General features: G+C 45.9%; 1 protein-coding gene across 1 annotated transcript; it reads right to left on the bottom strand.

Annotated features, from left to right (window-relative positions):
- Positions 1–1,337: 1,337 nt before the first annotated feature.
- Positions 1,338–15,256, bottom strand: LOC117457489 (nuclear pore complex protein Nup160-like). Its single transcript, XM_034097625.2, has 5 exons — positions 14,981–15,256; positions 12,163–12,271; positions 11,880–12,090; positions 7,451–7,664; positions 1,338–1,549 (listed from the first exon to the last, which is right to left on the bottom strand). The coding sequence occupies exons 1-5, from the start codon at positions 15,063–15,065 to the stop codon at positions 1,338–1,340; spliced, it is 831 nt and encodes a 276-aa protein (XP_033953516.1). The 5' UTR covers positions 15,066–15,256.
- Positions 15,257–26,992: the final 11,736 nt, after the last annotated feature.

Raw genomic sequence — 26,992 nt, 5'->3', positions numbered from 1 at the left:
TCGTAGACTTAGTTAGTCTTAGTTCGTAGACTTAGTTAGACTTAGTTCGTAGACTTAGTTAAACAGAGACTTAGTTCATAGACTTAGTTCGTAGACTTAGTTAGTCTTAGTTCGTAGACTTAGTTAGTCTTAGTTCGTAGACTTAGTTAGTCTTAGTTCGTAGACTTAGTTAAACAGAGACTTAGTTCATAGACTTAGTCTTAGTTCGTAGACTTAGTTAGTCTTAGTTCGTAGACTTAGTTAAACAGAGACTTAGTTCATAGACTTAGTTCGTAGACTTAGTTAGTCTTAGTTCGTAGACTTAGTTAGTCTTAGTTCGTAGACTTAGTTAGTCTTAGTTCGTAGACTTAGTTAGACTTAGTTCGTAGACTTAGTTAAACAGAGACTTAGTTCATAGTCTTAGTTCGTAGACTTAGTTCGTCTTAGTTCGTAGACTTAGTTAGACTTAGTTAGACTTAGTTCGTAGACTTAGTTAGTCTTAGTTCGTAGACTTAGTTAGTCTTAGTTCGTAGACTTAGTTAAACAGAGACTTAGTTCATAGACTTAGTCTTAGTTCGTAGACTTAGTTAGACTTAGTTCGTAGACTTAGTTAAACAGAGACTTAGTTCATAGACTTAGTTCGTAGACTTAGTTAGTCTTAGTTCGTAGACTTAGTTAGACTTAGTTCGTAGACTTAGTTAAACAGAGACTTAGTTCATAGTCTTAGTTCGTAGACTTAGTTCGTAGACTTAGTTCGTAGACTTAGTTAAACAGAGACTTAGTTCATAGACTTAGTTCGTAGACTTAGTTAAACAGAGACTTAGTTCATAGACTTAGTTTGTAGACTTAGTTAAACAGAGACTTAGTTCATAGACTTAGTTCGTAGACTTAGTTAGACTTAGTTCGTAGACTTAGTTTAAACAGAGACTTAGTTCGTAGACTTAGTTAGACTTAGTTTGTAGACTTAGTTAGACTTAGTTTGTAGACTTAGTTAGACTTAGTTTGTAGTCTTAGTTCGTAGACTTAGTTAAACAGAGACTTAGTTCGTAGACTTAGTTTGTAGACTTAGTTAGACTTAGTTCGTAGACTTAGTTAGACTTAGTTCGTAGACTTAGTTCGTAGACTTAGTTCGACTTAGTTCGTAGACTTAGTTGAACGTAGACTTAGTTCGACTTAGTTCGTAGACTTAGTTGAACGTAGACTTAGTTCGTAGACTTAGTTCGTCTTAGTTCTGAGACTTAGTTAAACAGAGACTTAGTTCGTAGACTTAGTTCGTAGACTTAGTTCGTAGACTTAGTTCGTAGACTTAGTTCGTAGACTTAGTTCGTAGACTTAGTTCGTAGACTTAGTTCGTAGACTTAGTTCGTAGACTTAGTTCTGACCCTGAAGCTCCACAGCCGCAGCCTCAGATCTTGACTCAAAGCGAACAGGAAGCAGTTGTCTTCGACCTCTCTGGCGGCCAGGCTCAGGGCGCCCCCCCCGCCCTGATCCCCCCTCATGGCTGACGGCATCCAATCAGAGAAGCGCTGCATCATGGAGCTCCTCTTCAGCTCCACCACTGACAACTCACCTGAGAGGCAGACAGGTGAGAGACAGACAGGTGAGAGGGAGATGAGAGACAGACAGGTGTGACAGGTGAGAGACAGACAGGTGAGAGACAGACAGGTGAGAGACAGACAGGTGTGACAGGTGAGAGGGAGACAGGTGAGAGACAGACAGGTGAGAGGGAGATGAGAGACAGACAGGTGTGAAAAGTGAGCGGGAGACAGGTGAGAGGGAGATGAGAGACAGACAGGTGTGACAGGTGAGAGGGAGATGAGAGACAGACAGGTGAGAGGGAGGTGAGAGACAGACAGGTGTGACAGGTGAGAGACAGACAGGTGAGAGGGAGATGAGAGACAGACAGGTGTGACAAGTGAGAGACAGACAGGTGAGAGGGAGATGAGAGACAGACAGGTTTGACAGGTGAGAGACAGACAGGTGAGAGGGAGATGAGAGACAGACAGGTGTGACAAGTGAGCGGGAGACAGGTGAGAGGGAGATGAGAGACAGACAGGTGTGACAGGTGAGAGGGAGACAGGTGAGAGGGAGATGAGAGACAGACAGGTGTGACAAGTGAGAGACAGACAGGTGAGAGGGAGATGAGAGACAGACAGGTTTGACAGGTGAGAGACAGACAGGTGAGAGGGAGATGAGAGACAGACAGGTGTGACAGGTGAGAGACAGACAGGTGAGAGGGAGATGAGAGACAGACAGGTGTGACAAGTGAGAGGGAGACGACAGACAGGTGTGACAGGTGAGAGGGAGATGAGAGACAGACAGGTGAGAGACAGACAGGTGAGAGACAGACAGGTGAGAGGGAGATGAGAGACAGACAGGTGAGAGACAGACAGGTGAGAGGGAGATGAGAGACAGACAGGTGAGAGACAGACAGGTGAGAGACAGACAGGTGAGAGACAGACAGGTGAGAGGGAGATGAGAGACAGACAGGTGAGAGACAGACAGGTGAGAGGGAGATGAGAGACAGACAGGTGAGAGACAGACAGGTGAGAGACAGACAGGTGAGAGACAGACAGGTGAGAGGGAGATGAGAGGGAGACAGGTGAGAGGGTGTACTTTCAGTACATGAGATATATGTGTACTTTTACATATGTTTCAGGTGCTACAGGTGTAACAGGTGCTACAGGTGTAATAGGTGCTACAGGTGTAATAGGTGCTACAGGTGTAACAGGTGTAACAGGTGCTACAGGTGCTACAGGTGCTACAGGTGCTACAGGTGCTACAGGTGTAATAGGTGCTACAGGTGTAACAGGTGCTACAGGTGCTACAGGTGTAACAGGTGCTACAGGTGTAACAGGTGCTACAGGTGTAACAGGTGCTACAGGTGTAACAGGTGCTACAGGTGTAATAGGTGCTACAGGTGTAACAGGTGTAACAGGTGCTACAGGTGCTACAGGTGCTACAGGTGCTACAGGTGCTACAGGTGTAATAGGTGCTACAGGTGTAACAGGTGCTACAGGTGCTACAGGTGTAACAGGTGCTACAGGTGTAACAGGTGCTACAGGTGTAACAGGTGCTACAGGTGTAACAGGTGCTACAGGTGTAATAGGTGCTACAGGTGTAATAGGTGCTACAGGTGTAACAGGTGCTACAGGTGTAATAGGTGCTACAGGTGCTACAGGTGTAACAGGTGCTACAGGTGTAACAGGTGCTACAGGTGCTACAGGTGTAACAGGTGCTACAGGTGTAATAGGTGCTACAGGTGTAATAGGTGCTACAGGTGTAATAGGTGCTACAGGTGCTACAGGTGTAACAGGTGCTACAGGTGTAATAGGTGCTACAGGTGTAATAGGTGCTACAGGTGCTACAGGTGTAATAGGTGCTACAGGTGTAACAGGTGCTACAGGTGTAATAGGTGCTACAGGTGCTACAGGTGTAATAGGTGCTACAGGTGTAATAGGTGCTACAGGTGTAACAGGTGTAACAGGTGCTACAGGTGCTACAGGTGCTACAGGTGTAATAGGTGCTACAGGTGTAACAGGTGCTACAGGTGCTACAGGTGTAACAGGTGCTACAGGTGTAACAGGTGCTACAGGTGTAACAGGTGCTACAGGTGTAACAGGTGCTACAGGTGTAATAGGTGCTACAGGTGTAATAGGTGCTACAGGTGTAACAGGTGCTACAGGTGTAATAGGTGTAACAGGTGTAACAGGTGCTACAGGTGTAACAGGTGCTACAGGTGTAACAGGTGCTACAGGTGTAACAGGTGCTACAGGTGTAATAGGTGCTACAGGTGTAATAGGTGCTACAGGTGTAACAGGTGCTACAGGTGTAATAGGTGTAACAGGTGTAACAGGTGCTACAGGTGCTACAGGTGTAACAGGTGCTACAGGTGTAACAGGTGCTACAGGTGTAACAGGTGCTACAGGTGTAACAGGTGCTACAGGTGTAATAGGTGCTACAGGTGTAATAGGTGCTACAGGTGTAACAGGTGCTACAGGTGTAATAGGTGCTACAGGTGTAACAGGTGCTACAGGTGTAACAGGTGCTACAGGTGTAATAGGTGCTACAGGTGTAATAGGTGCTACAGGTGCTACAGGTGCTACAGGTGTAACAGGTGCTACAGGTGTAACAGGTGCTACAGGTGCTACAGGTGTAACAGGTGCTACAGGTGTAATAGGTGCTACAGGTGTAATAGGTGCTACAGGTGTAATAGGTGCTACAGGTGCTACAGGTGTAACAGGTGCTACAGGTGTAATAGGTGCTACAGGTGTAATAGGTGCTACAGGTGCTACAGGTGTAATAGGTGCTACAGGTGTAACAGGTGCTACAGGTGTAATAGGTGCTACAGGTGCTACAGGTGTAATAGGTGCTACAGGTGTAATAGGTGCTACAGGTGTAATAGGTGCTACAGGTGCTACAGGTGCTACAGGTGTAATAGGTGCTACAGGTGTAATAGGTGTAACAGGTGCTACAGGTGCTACAGGTGTAATAGGTGCTACAGGTGTAATAGGTGTAATAGGTGCTACAGGTGTAATAGGTGCTACAGGTGCTACAGGTGTAACAGGTGCTACAGGTGTAATAGGTGCTACAGGTGTAATAGGTGCTACAGGTGTAACAGGTGTAACAGGTGCTACAGGTGTAATAGGTGCTACAGGTGTAACAGGTGTAACAGGTGCTACAGGTGTAATAGGTGCTACAGGTGTAATAGGTGCTACAGGTGTAATAGGTGCTACAGGTGTAACAGGTGTAATAGGTGCTACAGGTGTAACAGGTGTAACAGGTGCTACAGGTGTAATAGGTGCTACAGGTGTAATAGGTGCTACAGGTGCTACAGGTGTAATAGGTGCTACAGGTGTAACAGGTGCTACAGGTGTAATAGGTGCTACAGGTGTAATAGGTGCTACAGGTGTAATAGGTGTAATAGGTGCTACAGGTGCTACAGGTGTAATAGGTGCTACAGGTGTAATAGGTGTAATAGGTGCTACAGGTGCTACAGGTGTAATAGGTGCTACAGGTGTAATAGGTGTAATAGGTGCTACAGGTGCTACAGGTGTAATAGGTGCTACAGGTGTAATAGGTGCTACAGGTGTAATAGGTGCTACAGGTGTAATAGGTGCTACAGGTGTAATAGGTGCTACAGGTGTAATAGGTGCTACAGGTGTAATAGGTGTAATAGGTGCTACAGGTGTAATAGGTGCTACAGGTGCTACAGGTGCTACAGGTGTAACAGGTGTAACAGGTGCTACAGGTGTAATAGGTGCTACAGGTGTAATAGGTGTAATAGGTGCTACAGGTGCTACAGGTGCTACAGGTGTAACAGGTGTAACAGGTGTAATAGGTGCTACAGGTGTAATAGGTGTAATAGGTGCTACAGGTGTAACAGGTGTAACAGGTGCTACAGGTGTAATAGGTGCTACAGGTGTAATAGGTGTAATAGGTGCTACAGGTGTAACAGGTGTAATAGGTGTAATAGGTGCTACAGGTGCTACAGGTGCTACAGGTGTAACAGGTGTAATAGGTGTAATAGGTGCTACAGGTGCTACAGGTGTAACAGGTGTAATAGGTGCTACAGGTGCTACAGGTAGTGCTGCGTACCTGGACTCACATTCAGGTTCAGGTCCGGACTCAAGTCCAGAGGTTCAGGTTCAGGTCCGGACTTATAAGTCCGGACCTGAACCCATGGCTTGTGTCAAGTTGTGTGAGTAACTAAAGTGAACTTATTGTGAGCTAATTATCAACTCAAATTCAAACTCGTCAGGTTTATTGCGCTCCCTTCCAACTTGTGTCTACATTTCTCTACAAAGTACAAATGTGCCACTTAGTCTACAAATGACTTATGACAGCAACTACAGTGAACGACTACAAAGTTCAAACATTTATTTCATTCACCAAACTAAAGTAACCAAACAGTCCCTGAGCTGACTGAGCCTAAATCCCTAAAGCTTTGCTGAAAGGTAGAGTGTAGAGTAGACTATACGCATTACACTGTTACACACCTACTATACAGTATAGGCTGTAGTGGCTGTACAGTCAGAGTGTACTGTACTGTCTGTGCACCATGTATTATACAGTACATACTACATACATAGTGATGTACATACATACTGTTAGAAATTAAAATCAATGTTGATATGGCGTAATTTTGAATTAAATACACTATTTAATTTAAATCAGTTTTATTCTGAAAAAACTGGAAGTTCACACTATTTACTTAGTACTTTTATTCTGAAAATTCTTCACTTCCGGTTAGCATTAGCATGTGGCGAAATGCTACGTTTTCAAACCGTGAATCGAAGGTGAAATGACATGTGATGTTGTACACTGAGCACACTGGGATTAGCACTCATTTATTGACGCTGAATAACGTTTATCAGGAATGTTTAAATAACCACAGACACCAGAATATACGTAAGTGCTAGTTTTTCTGCGAGTCCAAGTACCGGTTCCCGACGTTCCGGTTTTAACCGGACTTGAACCGAAACTTTTTACAAGTCCAGTACCGGTTCGGCGTACCGGTACGCAGCACTAGTTACAGGTGCTACAGGTGCTACAGGTGTTACAGGTGCTACAGGTGTAATAGGTGCTACAGGTGCTACAGGTGTTACAGGTGCTACAGGTGTAATAGGTGCTACAGGTGCTACAGGTGTAATAGGTGCTACAGGTGTTATAGGTGTAATAGGTGCTACAGGTGCTACAGGTGCTACAGGTGTAATAGGTGCTACAGGTGCTACAGGTGTAATAGGTGCTACAGGTGTTATAGGTGTAATAGGTGCTACAGGTGTTACACCTGTAACACCTGTAGCACCTGTTACACCTGTAGCACCTGTTACACCTGTAGCACCTGTAGCACCTGTAATAGGTGCTACAGGTGTTACAGGTGCTACAGGTGTAATAGGTGCTACAGGTGTTACAGGTGTAATAGGTGCTACAGGTGTTACACCTGTAACACCTGTAGCACCTGTTACACCTGTAGCACCTGTTACACCTGTAGCACCTGTAGCACCTGTAATAGGTGCTACAGGTGTTACAGGTGCTACAGGTGTAATAGGTGCTACAGGTGCTACAGGTGTTACAGGTGCTACAGGTGTAATAGGTGCTACAGGTGCTACAGGTGTAATAGGTGCTACAGGTGTTATAGGTGTAATAGGTGCTACAGGTGTTACACCTGTAACACCTGTAGCACCTGTTACACCTGTAGCACCTGTTACACCTGTAGCACCTGTAGCACCTGTAATAGGTGCTACAGGTGTTACAGGTGCTACAGGTGTAATAGGTGCTACAGGTGTAATAGGTGCTACAGGTGTAATAGGTGCTACAGGTGTAATAGGTGCTACAGGTGTAATAGGTGCTACAGGTGTAATAGGTGCTACAGGTGTAATAGGTGCTACAGGTGTAATAGGTGCTACAGGTGTAATAGGTGCTACAGGTGCGACAGGTGTAATAGGTGCTACAGGTGCGACAGGTGTACCTGGAGAGTCGTGCGGAGGCAGCGTCAGCACCATGATGCCCCCTGCAGGTGAGGCCAGAGCATAGTGAGCCTCTCCCGAGTCACTGATCCAGCAGGTGGAGCAGCTTGCCCCCCCCGAGCCTCCAGGGATCTGCACGCTGTGAGAGGAGTCGTGCAGACTGAGCTTCCCCACGTCCGTGAAGATGGACTGCATGTGGACCTCCGTCACCAGGTCCTGTTATACACACAGATATATACACACAGATATATATATATATACACTGCATGTGGACCTCCGTCACCAGGTCCTGTTATACACACAGATTAGGGATGGGAATTTGAAAGCAATTTTATATTCGAATATTCGACCCCCCAAAAAGCGGTTAACCGAAATGTACACATCCTATATAAAACAAATTGGGTAAAAAAAAAAGTCGGAAAGTTTTTCTGAATTTTTGTTTTACATTTTTTTTACCCAATTTTTTTTCAATACTTTTTTAGAAATACATACATCACAGTTTGACAGCTATAGGCCTACAGCTTTCATGTGTGGAGGCGATTCACAATCAGGCCAGCTGTAAAGAAGACCCTCTCAGCTGGAACAGAGGTTGCGGTACAGCAAGGTATAGCATGTATATATATATAAGTTTAATTTGGCATAGTTTGACCTCTACTCCGCACTCACTAACCTGGTGGAAGTATTTCCACACATTACTCCTTTTCCTCCATGTCTGTGTAGGACTCTTCTTAGAGTGTAAATAATTACCGGACTATGGCTGGTAAAATATGTTGAATACCGCCAAAACTAAATCTCCTGTCAAAATGTCTATGCACTTTGCCGCCACACACGGTTGCCAAGCAGCGCTTATTGTTGTTTAGGCTGGCCATGTGTCGCGAGTGTTGACGGGGCGGGGGAGCACGCTCATGAACTGTTAGCGCCGGAACCTCGCAACGGCTGCGGAGCTCATTTGTGCCACATTTGGGCCTAAGGTGAGGTTTGAGTCTGCGTGATCTGCGTGCAGGGAGGGGCAGCAGCCGTATCATTGGCTAGAACTAGATCTGATGGATTTGGACATCAACGCGAGTGAAGTATAACCGAACACGAGAGAGAGATCAGCACCTGCAGCTCTGCCCGCTGTGAGGGGCCGGTGAGCGGAGCAAAACACACCTTTAGACTTCACCCAACACATTTAGCTATGGCACTGTCGTATACATATACATTGAATTATTCAATTTGATAATATGTAATCAACTTAGGCATCACTCCCACAAAAAAAATTGATAAAACGTATTCTAATACATGAATAATTTCGAATATTCTAATATTCGATTAATCGTTCCCATCCCTAACACAGATATACTGTTATATATATACTAGGGGTGTAACGGTACACGTACCGAAATTATTCGGTACGGGCCCTTCGGTTTGGTACACGTGTGTACCGAAGTGTACCGAACGAATATAACGTTAAACGTAAAAAAATTGAGAAAGTGAACAACTTCTTGGAAGTAATCTCAGGTGCTGCGTCGCAGCATTCAGAGTAATTTGCTCCCATTGGGCTCAGCGCATCATAGAGCGAGCAAGTCATTTCATTGGATGAGAGGGCATGCTATGAGAGCTGGTCAGAGGGATGCGTTCAAATTTAGTCGGTAATTTGAGGAACTGTCGAAAATTAATGGCGAACGCAGATAAAGTTGAGCTCGAAAATCCTCCAGCATCATTGAAGTCTCCGGTTTGGGAACATTTTGGTTTCGCAGTTACGTACAAGGATGACGGACAAAGACAGGTGGACCGAACCAAAGCTGTTTGTCGGCATTGTTCAACTAAAATTGGTTACGCGGCTGGCAATACATCAAACTTGCACACTTTTGAAAAGGCATCACCCGAACGTGAATATCACCGGTACCAAAAGAAAAAAGACTGAAGTGCAAACCCAACTCCCGCTAGCATTTAGCCTCCACCAGTCGCAAAAACTTCAGACCGAGTCAAAGCTATTACAAACGGCAAATATCCTTATGTTGCCATGGTAGCAAAGCGCTACCTGGCTGTGTCTGCTACCTCTGTCCCTAGCGAGAGGGTTTTCTCCACAGCAGGAGACATTGCTAGTGCCAGCAGATCTGCCCTTTCAGCAGCCATGTGGAACAAGTTCATCTTTCTTTAAACAACATGAAAATACAATGACAAGCAAGTCATTATGTTAAGCTGGCTGCTTAGGTAGTACAGTAAGGCAAGGCAAGGCAAGGCAAGTTTATTTATAGAGCACTTTTCAACGCAAGGCAATTCAAAGTGCTTTACAAAAAAAAAAAAAATGAAAGACATTAAGCATTAAAAAAGAAAAGCTAATCAAATAAACATTAAGAAAAAAATACATGGATAAAAGTTACAGTGCAGTTTAAGATGTGAATAGTTCAAATAAAAGCAGCAACAAAAAGAAAAGTCTTCAGCCTGGATTTGAAAGTAGTCAGAGTTGCAGCGGACCTGCAGGTTTCTGGGAGTTTGTTCCAGATATTTGGAGCATAATAACTGAACGCTGCTTTACCATGTTTAGTTCTGACTCTGGGGACAGGAAGCTGACCAGTCCCTGAAGACCTGAGAGATCCGTCTCTGGGGACAGGAAGCTGACCAGTCCCTGAAGACCTGAGAGATCTGACTCTGGGGACAGGAAGCTGACCAGTCCCTGAAGACCTGAGAGATCTGGATGGTTCATAGTTTAGCAGGAGGTCAGTAATGTATTCTGGGCCTAAACCATTCAGTGCTTTATAAACCAGCAGCAGTATTTAGAAATCTATTCTTTGACACACAGGAAGCCAGTGTGAAGACTTCAGAGCAGGAGTGATGTGATCCACTTTCTTAGTGTCAGTGAGGACTCGAGCAGCGTTCTGTATCAGCTGCAGCTTCCTCATAGATGTGTTAGTGAGACCTGTGAAGACACCTTTGCAGTAGTCCAGTCTACTGAAGATAAAAGCATGGACACGTGTCTCCAGATCCTGCTGTGACATTAGTCTTTTAATCCTAGATATGTTCTTTAGGTGATAGCAGGCTGATTTAGTAACTGTTTTAATGTGACTGTTGAGACTCAGGTCAGAGTCCATGACTACACCTAGATCTCTGTCTATCTGTTGGTTTGAACATTGCAGACTGAAGCTCAGCGCTAACTTTTAAACGTTCTGCCTTGGCTCCAAAAACCATTACCTCAGTTTTATCTTTGTTTAATTGGAGAAAGTTCTGACACATCCAGTCATAGATTTGTTCAATGCACTTCCTCAGTGTTTGAATTGGAGCATAGTCTCCTGGTGAAATTGTTAAAGGGTAAATGTGTGTGTCATCTGCATAGCTATGGTAACTTATTTTGTTGTTCTTTATTATCTGAGCCAGTGGTAGCATGTAGATGTTAAAGAGAAGAGGCCCCAAGATGGAGCCTTGAGGAACCCCACATGTCATATTTGTCAACTCAGATGTGTATTTACCTATAGAAACAAAGTTGTTTCTGTCCTTTAAGTAGGATTCAAACCAATTTAGAACTGTTTCCGAAAGTCCCACCCAGTTTTCCAGTACAGTTCAGATACAGATTATTTCAGTTCATCGAAATGCTGCACCTTAATGTTCATTTGATTATATTTTGTATTTATTTGAGTGAATACATTATTCACAGTTTAATAATAATAAAAAAAAATACGGAGCGTCCACACTACAGCAATATATATATATATATATATATATATATATATATATATAAACTCCCCAAACAGGCGAAAAGCTACCAGTTTCCCCCACTGTCTCTGCCACCTCCCTCCATGCTGGTTCCTCCGGTTTGTATCCCGGGAGGTGAAGAGGGGCTGGTCATACAAAACCGGGTGATTTGCTACGGCGATAGTTAGTTTCTCCTCCAACTTTTTTTGAAATATAGAAATGAACGGCGGGATATCTCTCCCAGCTTAGACGCGGTTTGATTGGCTACGGCTTCAGCTGTCAGATTTTGGGAAACGGGATTTGATTGGCTGGCGCTGGCTACTCCGGCGTCTCAGGCGACGCCTGAGACGCCTCGCTCTGCTACCCACAATTCAGTTCGGCGAAAAAGCGCGGCTACGTGACGTCACCCCATTGAAAGTGAATGGGCAGCTTGGAGCAGATTGGAGCTTTCGACGCTGTAGTGTAGACGGGCCGTAACGGTATATAACTGGCGAAAAACGCCACCTGTCCACCGGACAGGTCAATTGAAAGATCTACTTGTCCGATATCGTGTACTCTCAGTATGTGTGTACTCTCAGTATGTGTGCACTCTCAGTATGTGTGTACTCTCAGTATGTGTGCACTCTCAGTATGTGTGCACTCTCAGTATGCGTGCACTCTCAGTATGCGTGCACTCTCAGTATGCGTGCACTCTCAGTATGCGTGCACTCTCAGTATGCGTGCACTCTCAGTATGTGTGTACTCAGTATAAATACTCACGCTGCGGTACATGCGAGAGGGGTGTGGCAGCAGCAGCCTGTGGACGCTCTGATTGGTGGAGAGCAGGATGATGACGTTGTTGAGCGTCTCCGTGATGGAGACTCCGCCCGGCAACAGAGAGCAGTGACACAGCTTCAGCCTGACCGCATTGTTCAGCAGGTTGGTGTCCAGAGAGGTCTCCACCAGCTGCACACTGTCCCCCGAGGTGCTCCTACACACACAGTCGCATCGTCATCATAGTCATCGTCGTCATCATCATCAATAATAGTTATCATTGTCTCACCAGTGAATGAATCTGTTGCTGGTGACGGACAGCAGCTTCCCGCTCTCCTCATAATGGAACGCTCCCCCAGTGTCCGGAAACTTCACTCCTCCAGGGAGAGCGCTCACACCTGCACACAGTAACACACATTAACACACAGTAACACACATTAACACACACTAACACACATTAACACACATTAACACACACTAACACACACTAACACACACTAACACACACTAACACACACTAACACACACTAACACACACTAACACACATTAACACACACTAACACACACTAACACACACTAACACACATTAACACACACCAACACACACTAACACACATTAACACACACTAACACACACTAACACACATTAACACAGTAACACACACTAACACAGTAACACACACACTAACACACACTAACACACATTAACACACATTAACACACACTAACACACACAACACACACTAACACACACTAACACACTAAAACACACAACACACACTAACACACACCAACACACACCAACACACACTAACACACAGTAACACACAGTAACACACAGTAACACACACCAACACACACCAACACACACTAACACACACCAACACACACTAACACAGAAACACACACTAACACACACTAACACACACTAACACACACTAACACACACCAACACACACCAACACACACAAACACACACCAACACACACCAACACACACAAACACACACCAAACACACACCAACACACACACACACCAACACACACCAACACACACCAACACACACCAACACACATTAACACACACTAACACACAGTAACACACACTAACACACAGTAACACACACTAACACACACTAACACACACTAACACACAGTAACACACATTAACACACACTAACACACAGTAACACACACTAACACACATTAACACACACTAACACACACTAACACAAGACACAGTAACACACAGTAACACACACTAACACACACTAACACACATTAACACACAGTAACACACATTAACACACACTAACACACATTAACACACACTAACACACATTAACACACACTAACACACAGTAACACACACTAACACACAGTAACACACACTAACACACACTAACACACACTAACACACACTAACACACACTAACACACACAACACACACTAACACACACAGTAACACACACTAACACACAGTAACACACACTAACACACACTAACACACAGTAACACACAGTAACACACACTAACACACACTAACACACACTAACACACACTAACACACACTAACACACACTAACACACAGTAACACACTAACACACACTAACACACACTAACACACACAACACACATTAACACACACTAACACACAACACACACCAACACACACCACACACACTAACACACACTAACACACAGTAACACACACAACACACAGTAAACACAAACACTCAACAAACAACACACACTAACACACACTAACACACAGTAACACACACTAACACACAGTAACACACTAACACACACTAACACACACTAACACACACCAACACACACTAACACACACTAACACACATTAACACACACTAACACACAGTAACACACATTAACACACAGTAACACATTAACACACACTAACACACACTAACACACAGTAACACACATTAACCCACAACAAACATCACACACCACACCAACTACCACTACACACAACACACAACACACACCATCACACACCACACACACACAACACAACAACACACACACCAACACAAATACACACACACTACACACACAACACACACAAACACAACAACACACACACACATACACACACACAACACACACAAACACACACACACACACTACACACACCACACAATACACACACACACAACACACACCACACACAGACAACACACATCCACACACATACACACACACACACACACACACACAACACACACAACACACACTACACACACACACACACACCACACACACACACACACACACACACACAACACACAACACACACAACACAAACACACACACACACAACACACACAAACACAAACACACACCAACACACACGACACCACCCACAACACCAGAACACACACACACACACAAACACTAACACCAATGAACAACACTAACACACACTAACACACACGAACACACATGAACACCACACTAACAACAGTAACACACAGTAACACCACCACGAACACACACGAACAAACACGAACACCAACGAACACAATACGAACCACCACAGGAACACACACGAAAACACACGAAACACACAACGAACACACACGAACACACATTAAAACACACTAACAAAACACTAACACACACTACCACACACTAACCCACAAATTAACAAAACACTAACACACATAACACAAATTAACACAACACTACACACACTACACACACTTAACACACCATGTAACACACACTAACACACACTAACACACATCTAACACACATTAACACACACTATACACACCAATTAACACCATTAACACACACTAACACACAGTAACACACACTAACACACAGGTAAAACATGTTCCCAACATTAGTATTGTTTATTCCGCTGATTTTCCTTCTACACCTGTAACATTTTCCCTGACACACACAGGACTGATCACTGTTGATAACCCTCAGAGACCCGGATGTTAGCACAGAAGCTAACAGCGTGATAGCTGCCGTAGGCCTGCTCACAGTTTAATATAGTCTATAGAGTCTCTAACTCAGTGACGGAGCTTTAGTCAGTAACGGAGGACGGTGTGTTAGTGGTTATGTTACCGGGGAGGCTGAGGCTGATCTCTCTGAAGCGGAGAAGCGTTTCCCTCTCGAACCCGCAGATCTCCGTGAAGCTGCGGAGCGCCATCTTTACTCTGACGTCACTGCTTTCAAACTCTTAAAGAGACAGACGCTGTGTGGACGACAGAGAGGCGAAGTCCCTCCCCTTCCGGGGGACCTCGGTTGCGGTCGGATAATCCAGAAATCAGCTCCTAACGTCTAACCCTATCGTCTATTCCTTGACCTCTGAGTGTAACGTCACGGGGTTAAGGGATAGTGGATAGGAGAATTCAAAAGGACTTAGGAGAAGAGACTGCGGTACTTTAGAGAATCAACTGCACTTTCACTATCCGACGTGTTTATGATGCGCCAGCGGACGTCTTGAATGTGCGTCTGCTGCTGTGGGGTAACTATGGAAACTACAGTTTTCTATACAGCGGACTACAAACATGGATGCTCAATAAGAACGAGGGACTGCTGTGAGACTAGAGACTCTGCTCCGTGCTCTGATGCTGCTGCTTTAGGCTTTATGAACGTGGACAACAGAGAAACAGATTCTTCAGGACCAAAGCTGGAATTGAAATAAAAAAGGAAAGTGAAACTTCTGCTCAGCACCCTCTCCCTCCGGTCCACATTAACAGTGGCGGCCGGCCCATAGGGGTGCCGACCCCCCTCTTCCCACATGTTTGATTGTCATTAAAAATGAAAAATAAATTAAAATTATTATTATTATTTTTATTTTTTTTAAAGGTGGTAAGTAAGTTTCAGAAACCGGCTCGAGTGCACTACAATTTGAAAGTACACAGCCGAAAAGAATCCGCCCCTTTCTTTAGACTTCCTTACAGAGCACCTCCTCCAACACACATGAACGCACACATGACGTCAGCAGACTGGTGGAAGTGGCCGCCTGTTGCTGGCGAGTCATTGAAGAGCACCCAATGAGGGCACGAGATACATTTGTGCGTGCACGAGATGGAAAGCTGACAGACAGGACAATCCAATCCGTTTAGCCGGCCCGGCTAAAAGGTCTGAAGTGGAATAGTCCATTTATCTCAGGAACCTTCCTGACGGAGTGAAAGGACCCGGATGTCCCTCAGTGGCAGCCACGATAAGAGCTGGTTCTCTCGATGATAGGAAAGGAGGTTTCAAGCTTCCTTTATAGCCTCCTTTAGCTTAGGAACCACTGGACCTCCCTTGACGAGAGGAGAGGAGAAAATGCTGCCCCACAATGCATTGCAGCCGCAGCATTTGCCGTCACTCAACAGTCGGCCGTTCACGGAAACAACCGATTATGAGGAGAAATGATATCATGAAAGTTACGGTGCTTATTAAGCATTTTAAAGCGTAGGTGGTAAGTTGCAAAGTGCTTTGTTCTGAACGTTCATCAGTATTATAATAAAGAGAGAAATATGAACGTTAGTTTTCACTGAAATGATCAAATAAAGTCTCTCAGTCTTCACTGAGCTGTGTGGGGTTTGTTCAGCTTCTAGAGATGTCTGAATGGTGATACACACAGAGACAGATGTTCAGGACTAACGTTCATAATAAATACATCTGGATTGATTTAAGATCTTTCATCAATCATACGTGTTGGGATCATTGGTGTTAACGTGGACCGGAGGGAGAGGGGGACGAGCAGAAGTTTCACTTTCCTTTTTATTTCAGTTCCAGCTTTGGTCCTGAAGAATCTGTTTCTCTGTTGTCCTCGTTCATAAAGCAAAGCAGCAGCATCAGAGCACGGAGCAGAGTCTCCGGATGAGTCCCTCGTTCTTATTGAGCATCCATGTTTGTAGTCCGCTGGATAGAAACTGTAGTTTCCATAGTTACCCCACAGCAGCAGACGCACATTCAGGACGTCCGCTGGCGCATCAGAAACATGTGGATAGTGAAAGTGCAGTCGATTCTCTAAAGTACCGCAGTCTCTTCTCCTAAGTCCTTTTGGATTCTCCTATCCACTATCCCTTAACCCCGTGACCTTTCCCTCAGAGGAGGGGAAGAGACGAGAGGGTTAGACGTGAGGAGCTGATTTTTAAACTATCCGACCGCAGCCCTGGTCTGCCAGCAGGATGCCCTCCACTTCCCATCCAGCGAAATACACAATGGAACAAAGGTCTTCGGAACAACAGGACTGCACGCTGCAGGGTCCGGGTTCGGCGCCTGCAGATCAGGCCCTAACTGTGGTCGGTGGACTGATTTACAGCTAAGCTCCCTTTCTCTTTTGTCCACTCAAATAAACTCGGCCCTTTCTCTTTTCCATGTGGAAAATGGCAGCTGCATATTCTGCATCTCTCACCTGGCTCCCCGTCTGCTCGTCTGCAATGAGAACGTGATATCATGAATTACTAATAATCATTGAACCCTGCCCACTGGTCCCCCTAGCCATAGTTTAAACAGTCTGCACTCTTCTATTCCTCTCGTGGAGCACTTTTAACATCCAGCTTGTGTGTGTTTTGGTTGTCTTCATTTCCAGTAGAAGAGGACCCAGAGCGAGGAAGTGAGACGGAGCACTTGGTGTGTGGCACATGTATGTAGTGAGAAATGGCTTCACCACTGTTCCTGAATAAAACAAGTTCTATCCTTTTTTACAAATAATTTCCAATATTTCACAAATTCTTCCTGTGAACTTAAGAGCAGCTGTCTGTTGAGTGTGTCATCTCACGGGGGCAGCTGCATGGACGCCGGGGCAGTCCACAGTCATTGTGCAGAAGGCAGAATGAATGTATTATTGACTCAGAATGAAGCACAACTTCATGTCATACAAAACATCGACTTTATTTGTAATTGTGTAAAAACATATGAGCATTGATTAGCAAGCAGGACCTGCAGGAACAGAGCACGGTGATGGGTGGAGCTGGGAAGAGAAGAATAAAGAAAACGGATCAACTTTATTATCGGATATTAAACATTCCATTTCAAAACAAGTTGCTGCTCCTACAGTTTTCTATTGTGTCAAGATGATTTCACATGACCTCTGCAACGCATCACTCTCAATACATGTGTGTCTCTGGGGGGTGCAGCTCGGGGGGTGCAGCTCGGGGGGGTGCAGCTCGGGGGGTGCATTGTGCCTTTGATGTATATCAATAATTTACCATGACCAAATACGTAGAGTGGACGTCAGGTTGCCAGAGCAGGTCAGTGTGCATGGTCCTCAGGGTCTCGGCAGTTACAGGGAAAGGAAAGAGAAAAAGCTCAGTAACAACACTTTGAATAATTATCTCTTTGAATAATTTTCTCTCAGTAATCTCTCAACTACAGTCTTTCCAACACACAGATTGACTCACCCTCACTGTCATGCAAAGCTGCCTGCCTGCCTTCGACTCTCCCTGACGGCCTGGTCTTTTAATGTTCCATGTTAACCGTGTGAGCAGACAGCGTGAAGCAGAACAGATCGCCGATGCTAATGTGGCGTTAAAGAGCCTGTGACACGGTTTCCCCCGTCATCCAAACCCATCACTTTGAGTACATATCGTCCCCTTGAAAACCGTTACTGAACTGATTTTGGATATTTGTACTTTGATAACCATTAATCCTTCAATGTTGACCATTTTCTGGATCTTCTCTGGATTCTTCAAGTCCCGCCAAATGATGGGTGAGTCATTGCGGGCACAGCGCTCCAGCTGCACCGTCCAGGATCCCAGCCTCTGCACGAAACCCTTTATATATATACAGTCAGATGTAAACGCACGACGGCGCACACAGCAGCAGCTCAGACAGCGAGGACAGGTTCATGCTGAACGTGTCTGAGAGCTCATATGAGGCTGAAGGATCGGTTTATGTTGTATCTTCTAAGTTTAGGAATGAGGTGCGTCAATATGGGCGATCATACGGTCATGGAGCCAGTGGTGGAATGGGACTAAAAATCATCCCGGGACTCTCGACCAGCCCACTTCGGTACCGCTAGTGAGCTGTCAGCGGGGGGAGTGGGGGATGTCAGGGGCGGCGGGTGCTGTAGATAGTAAATGTAAATATGTAAATATTTGTGTCACTGCATCCTGGTAAAATACAAATATAATGTATAATGTCTGTGTCTTTGACCTTAGCGCTGCTCGCCACCTGTGCCCTGTACTACGAAGCCAGTTCAACAGACCCTGGATATGTTTGAGTAACAAACTAACAACAACAAACTAACAAACGAGATCTCGCTAAGCGGTCCTACGACGCTGGTTATCAACTCGGTAAATCAAGCCAGGGTTTCTCTCTCCAGCTGAGAGCGCGTTCACGTCTAAGACACGAGTGGATCTGACTTTAATTACATTTGTCTCGAGTGTTTCGTCAACATAATGTGTTAAATAATACTTCTGCATCCAGTCGGTGACACTGTGAGTGCTGCACGGCCAGGTGAGGCTGGAGGAGCTGACTCAGATCAGGAGATATATGATATATTATGATATTATCTGATCGATGATCTGAGTGATGATGTAATATGAATGATAAGTGCGACACGTCGGTGTCTTCTCTGCATACGGCAGTTTAAACTGTATTTCCTTTATCCTGTAATATGACTTGAGAGATTTAAACTCCGCACACTGAGCTCTGATTGTAGAAGGGGGCTTTCACTGAGCTGATCTCTTTTCTATAGACGCCGGAGGCGGGCAGCGTCAGGTAAAACAAGTTATTTAGCTTCTCAAACCTGAGCCTCACGCGCCGCCTATGGGGGATGTGCTAGTGACTTATCCGACCGGCCCACTTCGGTACCGGCCCATCGGGATTCGTCCCGATGGCCAGTCCGCCACTGCACCCAGCCCACGTAAACTGTCAACTGTCTAATGTAATCATCACCTTCACCACGATCATTTATGTTTATGTCGCCGAATTGACATGAAAGCACTGACGAATATGAATATACTGTCAACTTCATTAAAACGTTATTAACGTGCCTAATCTCAGTAATTCACCATTTCTACACATGACAACACACTTTGTCCGTGTTTGGCTCTCGAAGCGTTCCCGCATTGACGTCACTTCCGGCTTCCCCCAAAATTTCAAAATGAGTGAAGGAATTTCCCCGCGATGTTCGAAATGATTGATATTTAACGGAACGGTATCGCTTTTTCTTTTTTAAACTGACGGTTCGAGATTACTAGTAGCCCAATATTTCATTGCACAACAGTTGTTGGGATGCTGTCACAGGCTCGTTAAGGCCCGGACACACCAGGCCGATTTCGGCTGTTTTCGTAAGTCGGGAGACGAAGCATGTCCTGTCGCCCAAACTCAATTTGGTGTGTCCCGCACCGTCGACCGTGACACGCCTTATTTGGACTGCCTGACCCGATGCATGGCCGATTCAACATGTTGAATCGGCCATGCATCGGGTCAGGCAGTCGGACCAAACAATCACTCTGATTGGCTGTTCAGCTAGCGAATCAGTGCATGAGAAGCGAAGCGGAAGTGAGGGACGTAAACAAACGCTTTAAGAAGGCACACACAGACTGCTGTTCATTGTCATCTCATCATGGCGATCTGGAGTGACGCAAACGAAGACCTGCTCATCGCCTTGATCCAGGAGAGCTCTGTACGACCTCACAGAGAAAAGGTACTCGAACCGAGGAGTGAAAACCGGACTCTGGCGAGAGATTGAAACGCAACTTGGTTTCTCGGGTAAGATTATCTTTTTCATCAATTGAGCTCTTCAGCAGATACCGTTGGCTTTGTATTGTTTGCCAGCGTACAGTGACGTTAACGTGAAATCTCATTTGTTATTTCAACCTTGTATTTTGTTGTTATCTGTTGCTAGCTGTTGCTAGCTGTGCCGTTTGGCACTGCATATAGATAGGACATGCTAACTAGCCACAATGCTGACATCGTTTATCCGTGTGCTTCAGAGAAAGAGCTGAGGAAGAAGTGGGATTCTCTGCGAAACCAGTACACCCGGTACACCCGGTACACCCGGTACACCCGGTACACCCGGTACAACCCGGTACACCCGGTACAGGAGACTTGCCCTTCGGGTAGTTGTGGAGCACAAAGGACGGGCAGACAGCAGTGGATCCTGACCAGGCTGCCGTTTTTAGAGCCCTACATTATTATTAGTGTCTGTCTCTTTAAGAGAGGGTTTTGGGGGGGTCCAAGAGGGTGGAGGGGGAAGAGGCTTTGGGGGGGTCCAAGAGGGTGGAGGGGGAAGGGGCTTTGGGGGGGTCCAAGAGGGTGGAGGGGGAAGGGGCTTTGGGGGGGTCCAAGAGGGAGGAGGGGGAAGGGGGCTTGGGGGGGTCCAAGAGGGAGGAGGGGGAAGGGGCTCTGGGGGGTCCAAGAGGGTGGAGGGGGAATGGGCTTTGGGGGGGTCCAAGAGGGAGGAGGGGGAAGGGGCTCTGGGGAGGTCCAGGAGGGTGGAGGGGGAATGGGCTTTGGGGGGTCCAGGAGGGAGGATGAGGAAGGGGCTTTGGGGGGGTCCAAGAGGGAGGAGGGGGAAGGGGCTTTGGGGGGGTCCAAGAGGGTGGAGGGGGAATGGGCTTTGGGGGGTCCAGGAGGGAGGATGAGGAAGGGGCTTTGGGGGGGTCCAAGAGGGAGGAGGAGGAAGGGGCTTCTGGTTGAAGGAGTGAACTTAGGTAGCTTGAAGAGGGAGAAGCTCCATGTGGAGAGAGCAGGAGACCAGTGCCCCTCCTCTGCCAGAGGGTCTGGGTGTATGGGAGAAGGAGCACGCTGTGGAGAGAGCTGCTGGGTGGATGTGTTGGATGGAGTAATCCAGGTCTCAGTGAGAGCAAGGACATACAGGGTCTGCAGGGAGGCGGAGCCAGAGATGGAGGCGGAGCCAGAGATGAAGTCAGCCTGAGGAACAGCTGACTGCAGTTCCACAGGCCGCCTGAAACTAGATGCTGGATCTCAGTGGAGCACGTGAGATAGACGAGAGCAGGCCGGGTGTATCGATCAGGAGATACACGGGGCCAGAGGACCTGAGAGGAGACACATGGACAGGACGGAGAAAACACACATGAGTACAGCCTGAGGGGCGAGACAGCTAGAGAAAATAAAACACCAGCGATACTTAGCTCAATCAGAGGAGGATTTGCCTCCTCGTGATTCCAGCAGGACTCCTTTGTCTTTGTCAGTCTGACTCCAGCAGGACTCCTTTGTCTTTGTCAGTCTGACTCCAGCAGGACTCCTTTGTCTTTGTCAGTCTGACTCCAGCAGGACTCCTTTGTCTTTGTCAGTCTGACTCCAGCAGGACTCCTTTGTCTTTGTCAGTCTGACTCCAGCAGGACTCCTTTGTCTTTGTCAGTCTTCGTCTGACGCTCCAGGAAGGTGCTCCTAAAATGGACGCCTGATTGCTGAGTTCTCCCAGCTGTGGGGCCACGCCCCTTTAATTAGTTACCTCTCTGCAGCTGGTGACCCTCAAAAGGAAATCTAGACCGGCTCCCTCCTGAGCTGTTATTGTCTTCTCAGTGGCACGATGGTTTTACAATGACATTAAACCCTAAGTTATAAAGTTATGAGTTTAACCCTTAACACAGTTACACCTACTCAATAAAGCTCTTAGTATTCTACACATGTTTAAATCAAAGTAACCCTAGCGGTCAGTTAGTTCAGTTTTAAGGTTTCAGTCAGATGACCTGTCCCAAGTTTCTGCCTGACAGATACTGCAGCGGTTTGAGATTTAAAATCACAATTTCAGTCAGATCAACTACAGAGCATTGATACAGAGGACACACACACACACACACACACACACAACACACAACACAACACACACACACACACACACACACACACACCACACACACACACACACACACACACACAACACAACACCACACACACACACACACACCACACCACCAACACACACACACACACACCACACACACACACACACACACACACACACACCACACACACACACACACACACACATAACAGAGAGGTCTTTGAGACAGAATGTTACTCACACAATTCTAGAAGTCACCAGTTTGTATCCTGTCTTTCCAGACGTCCACATCCTCATGACCAAGACACAGTGGAGTTCAGTACTGAGGATGAGGATAACCGCATTGAGAGGTTCATTGCTCAGTTCCTGAAAGATGACAAAGGAACTGATTTCCCAAGTGAAGCTGTGAAGCTGTGTGTCAGAGGCATCAGTTGTCTCCAGGGGCAGATCCAGGAGCAATCCAGCCTGTACCTATTGAGTGCCTGGCAATTGATGTCTCTGCCATACCAGCAGGTTTCCGTCACACTGATGTGCTTGGGTCCTGATGTGGGTCCTGATGTGGGTCCTGATGTGGGTCCTGTACATTGCCACACATGTCACTTGAAGACTGGGTACGTGAACAGGACAAGATCAAATCATCAGTAGAGTAATGTCCATCTTGAAATCAGGAAACCGTCTGACATGCAGAACAGGCAGCGGGAAGACGGAGAGTCCAGCTGATGTTCAGAGTATTGGACCAATTGGTCATGGTCGAGTCTTATACAGAAAACGCATCAGTCAAGGAGAACCTTCCTATCAGCTTGTCCTTCCAAAGAGTCAGAGAAAAACATCTCTTGAAAGCCTCCACGATGCTTGTTGGGCACATGGGGTTGGAGAGAACCCTTGACTTAGTTCGTGCCCGATTCTATTGGCCACGGATGGCCGTAGATGTCAATGAAAAGATCAGGACTTGTGAGAGGTGCGTCAGAGAAAGGCACGAGCTGAAAGGAATGCTCCACTGGTGAATATAAGAACGTGCCGCCCTTTGGAGCTAGACTGCATGGACTACCTTTCCCTGGAGCCAGATGGAAGAGGAACCAAGGACATCTTGGTCATAACGGATCATTTGACAAGATATGCTGTTGCAGTTCCTACAGCAGATCAAACAGCAAAGACGGTAGCAAAAGCTCTATGGAACAACTTTTTCATCCACTATGGATTTCCTGAACGATTGCATAGCGACCAGGGTCAATCCTGATCAAAGAGCTTTGCTCGCTTCTAGGCATCAAAAAGACAAGGACTGCACCTTATCATCCACGTGGAAATCCTGTGGAGCGATTCAACAGAACCCTTCTTGCAATGTTGGGAACACCTGAAGAAGGAGACAAAGTCGAATGGAGGGATTTCGTGCTACCCCTCGTTCATGCCTATGAACTGATGTTGATGAAACTGATTTGCTCGACTGTCTCGAATTGTAATGATTGTGTGCATTGCTTGAAACATACCAACGGCGTCTCCGGAGCCTCACACTCACTGTCGCCTGGTTCTCCCTCCGTGGCTTTGAGAACAAGAGACCGGCCATCACGAACTACGCCCCTTATGTTGCCGTGTTACCGGAAGCGGCATTCATATTTGTTCAATACAGCTCACTTATAAAAGGTAGCCTTGGTCCAAAATAAAACAAATACCCTCTCTTGGTATTGAACAATACTTATAATAATAATAATAATACTCTAAACGAAAACACATAATTATTTCTCAGTTTTTCACAGATATGATTACATATTGACTTTCGTCTCGACACACTGTGGTTAAACGAATCCAAGACTCACCTGTCGATGCCAGAGGACTCACCTGTCGATGCCAGAGGACTCACCTGTCGATGCCAGAGGACACGGAGGACCTGAACAGTGTTACAGAGACTTGCTTCTGCCCTGAGGATTTCTACCGTCTCCAGTTGAACAGGAATGCCCTCAAACATCTAAAACCAGACAAGAACCAAATACAGTTTCACTTCCTGATGTTCCTGCAGCTCTCGCTGAGGTTGAAGATGAAATGCCTCACATGGAAGATGAAGTTGAGTACTACTAACCCTAACCCTAACCCTAACCCTAACCCTAACCCTAACCCTACGACACACTGATGGAAGAGACCGCAGTCACACTGATGGACAAGGACCAAAGGAGCCCGATCACACAAGAGCATAGTGGATTCGGAGGAGAGCCTCGCACTGAAGGAACAGCAGGAAGAGACTTTCACATGGAAGACCAATGTCTCTCTGAGAGTCAGGAAGTGGATTTGAGTTTTAATGCGTCTTCTCTCAATCCTGAAGTTCCAGCGTTCCATCCCAATGGAGTTCAAGTTGAGAACAACAGCACTCACCTCAGCATCAGATTGATTGATGATTGACTGATCACCTCAGCATCAGATGGATTGATGATTGACTGATCACCTCAGCATCAGATGGATTGATGATTGACTGATCACCTCAGCATCAGATTGATTGATGATTGATTGATCACCTCAGCATCAGATTGATTGATGATTGATTGATCACCTCAGCATCAGATTGATTGATGATTGATTGATCACTTCAGCATCAGATTGATTGATGATTGACTGATCACCTCAGCATCAGATTGATTGATGATTGATTGATCACCTCAGCATCAGATTGATTGATGATTGACTGATCACCTCAGCATCAGATTGATTGATGATTGATTGATCACCTCAGCATCAGATGGATTGATGATTGATTGATCACCTCAGCATCAGATTGATTGATGATTGACTGATCACCTCAGCATCAGATTGATTGATGATTGATTGATCACCTCAGCATCAGATGGATTGATGATTGATTGATCACCTCAGCATCAGATTGATTGATGATTGATTGATCACCTCAGCATCAGATGGTAGGAACTGAGGAAAGTCTCCCTCACATTCCAGTGAACCTGAATGAGTTATGTCGCCCAAATACAACCGGAAGTGGATTACAAACGGGAAATGGGGAAGAGAACGCACAGCCAGAAAGTAGTGTCCCTTCCCATGAAGAGGGACTGGTACTGAGAAGATCCTCCAGAGAAGGAAGAGCTCCTGATAGGCTAACATATCAAACCTTAGGGAACCCCCTGGCGACACTTATGCACTCTATCGTCAGTGGGTTGGATCAGGCTTTCTCCCAGACTCTCAACGTCGACACTGTACCTGATATAAACCAGTGAACCCCTTTAACTTCTGAGATAGGGTTAGAACCCACGAAAGTTTTTGGAGCTGCAGTTTTTGTCTTTTCCTCACCAGAGAAAGGATTATAAAGGATCCCACTCTCCAGAAGGAGGACTGATAGTCATTGGATTGCTAGAGGGAAGCTACAGACTACCCGGGTTCGATTGTTGTTGTTTTGTCCATGTGGCAGATTGGGTTTCACTGGGGCGGATGAGGGGTTAGTGAAAGTGTTGTATGAATGTTTAATAAAATGCCGGCTATATTAATTTAATATTGTTTTTTCTATTTCTGTTATCTTCTACTCCTCATTGAAAGCAACCTAGTACATAGAAGTGATACACAAATGTTTGACAAACACAGATAATAAACGTACACCTGTAAAACACAGAAATGGCCACAACCTTTTTTTTTCTCCGTAAAAAGGGATTAATTTGGTCAGTTTTCTAAGGACTACTTTGTCTTCTTTCATCTTATCCGTCTGCCGCCTTGCTATACGATTTAATGTGACTTTGCAGCACAAGGCAGAAGCCATCTTTACCAGAACATGGACGTGGTTAGCTTCAACATGTCAAACGTGTGGGTGTGCAGCTGTGGGAAGAGGTTCCTCTCAGAACACTCAGAAAGCACCTGGTGGATCGTCTCCACTGCTGTTCCTCTTCCCTGTGGAGCCTTTCCCTCCTTGGCGTTTAGAAGCCGCTGGAAACATCTTTCTGTAACTTGACACACTGAAGTGATGCCTGGTGATGGTTTCTGTAGGCCACCTCTGTTCTTCAGAGCTACAAATGGATGCACAGTCAGCTGATGTCAGTGCATGCAGGTGACCTTCTGTTCTGTCTGTTTGACACTGAAGCCTGCGGTGTATGAGATCGCTGCTTCTTTGTACTCAGATGGTTAACATCAGGAAGGTCAGCAAGGGGGTCATCCTCAGTCACAATCTCTTCCACCGGCTCAACACCCAACCTGCGTGCCATGTTGATATTTGCCGGTGTCGAGTCAAGGATGGTTGTGTTGTCACGAAGAAGACAGTTACTGTTAGGGAAACTTCTGTGTAGCAATGCAGTGGGAGTCACCGACTCAGGAAGGAGACACGGTAGAGCAGGAGCTTCGATGTCAAACACTGGAGGTTTATTTGGAGTTACGGCCGGAGAATTCACATCACAAGTCAC

Source organism: Pseudochaenichthys georgianus, chromosome 13 (genome assembly GCF_902827115.2).
Source record: "Pseudochaenichthys georgianus chromosome 13, fPseGeo1.2, whole genome shotgun sequence".
In the NCBI taxonomy this organism is placed as follows: domain Eukaryota; kingdom Metazoa; phylum Chordata; class Actinopteri; order Perciformes; family Channichthyidae; genus Pseudochaenichthys; species Pseudochaenichthys georgianus.
This window is presented reverse-complemented; position numbering and strand designations above follow the sequence as displayed.

Coding starts and splice junctions, on each gene's coding strand:
- LOC117457489 (XM_034097625.2), bottom strand. CDS start 15,065: ATGGCGCTCCGCAGCTTCACGGAGATCTGCGGGTTCGAGAGGGAAACG. Junction 7,665..11,879: donor CCTCTCGCATGTACCGCAGC/GTGAGTATTTAT, acceptor TGTGTATAACAG/GACCTGGTGACGGAGGTCCA. Junction 1,550..7,450: donor GCCTCCGCACGACTCTCCAG/GTACACCTGTCG, acceptor TCTGCCTCTCAG/GTGAGTTGTCAGTGGTGGAG.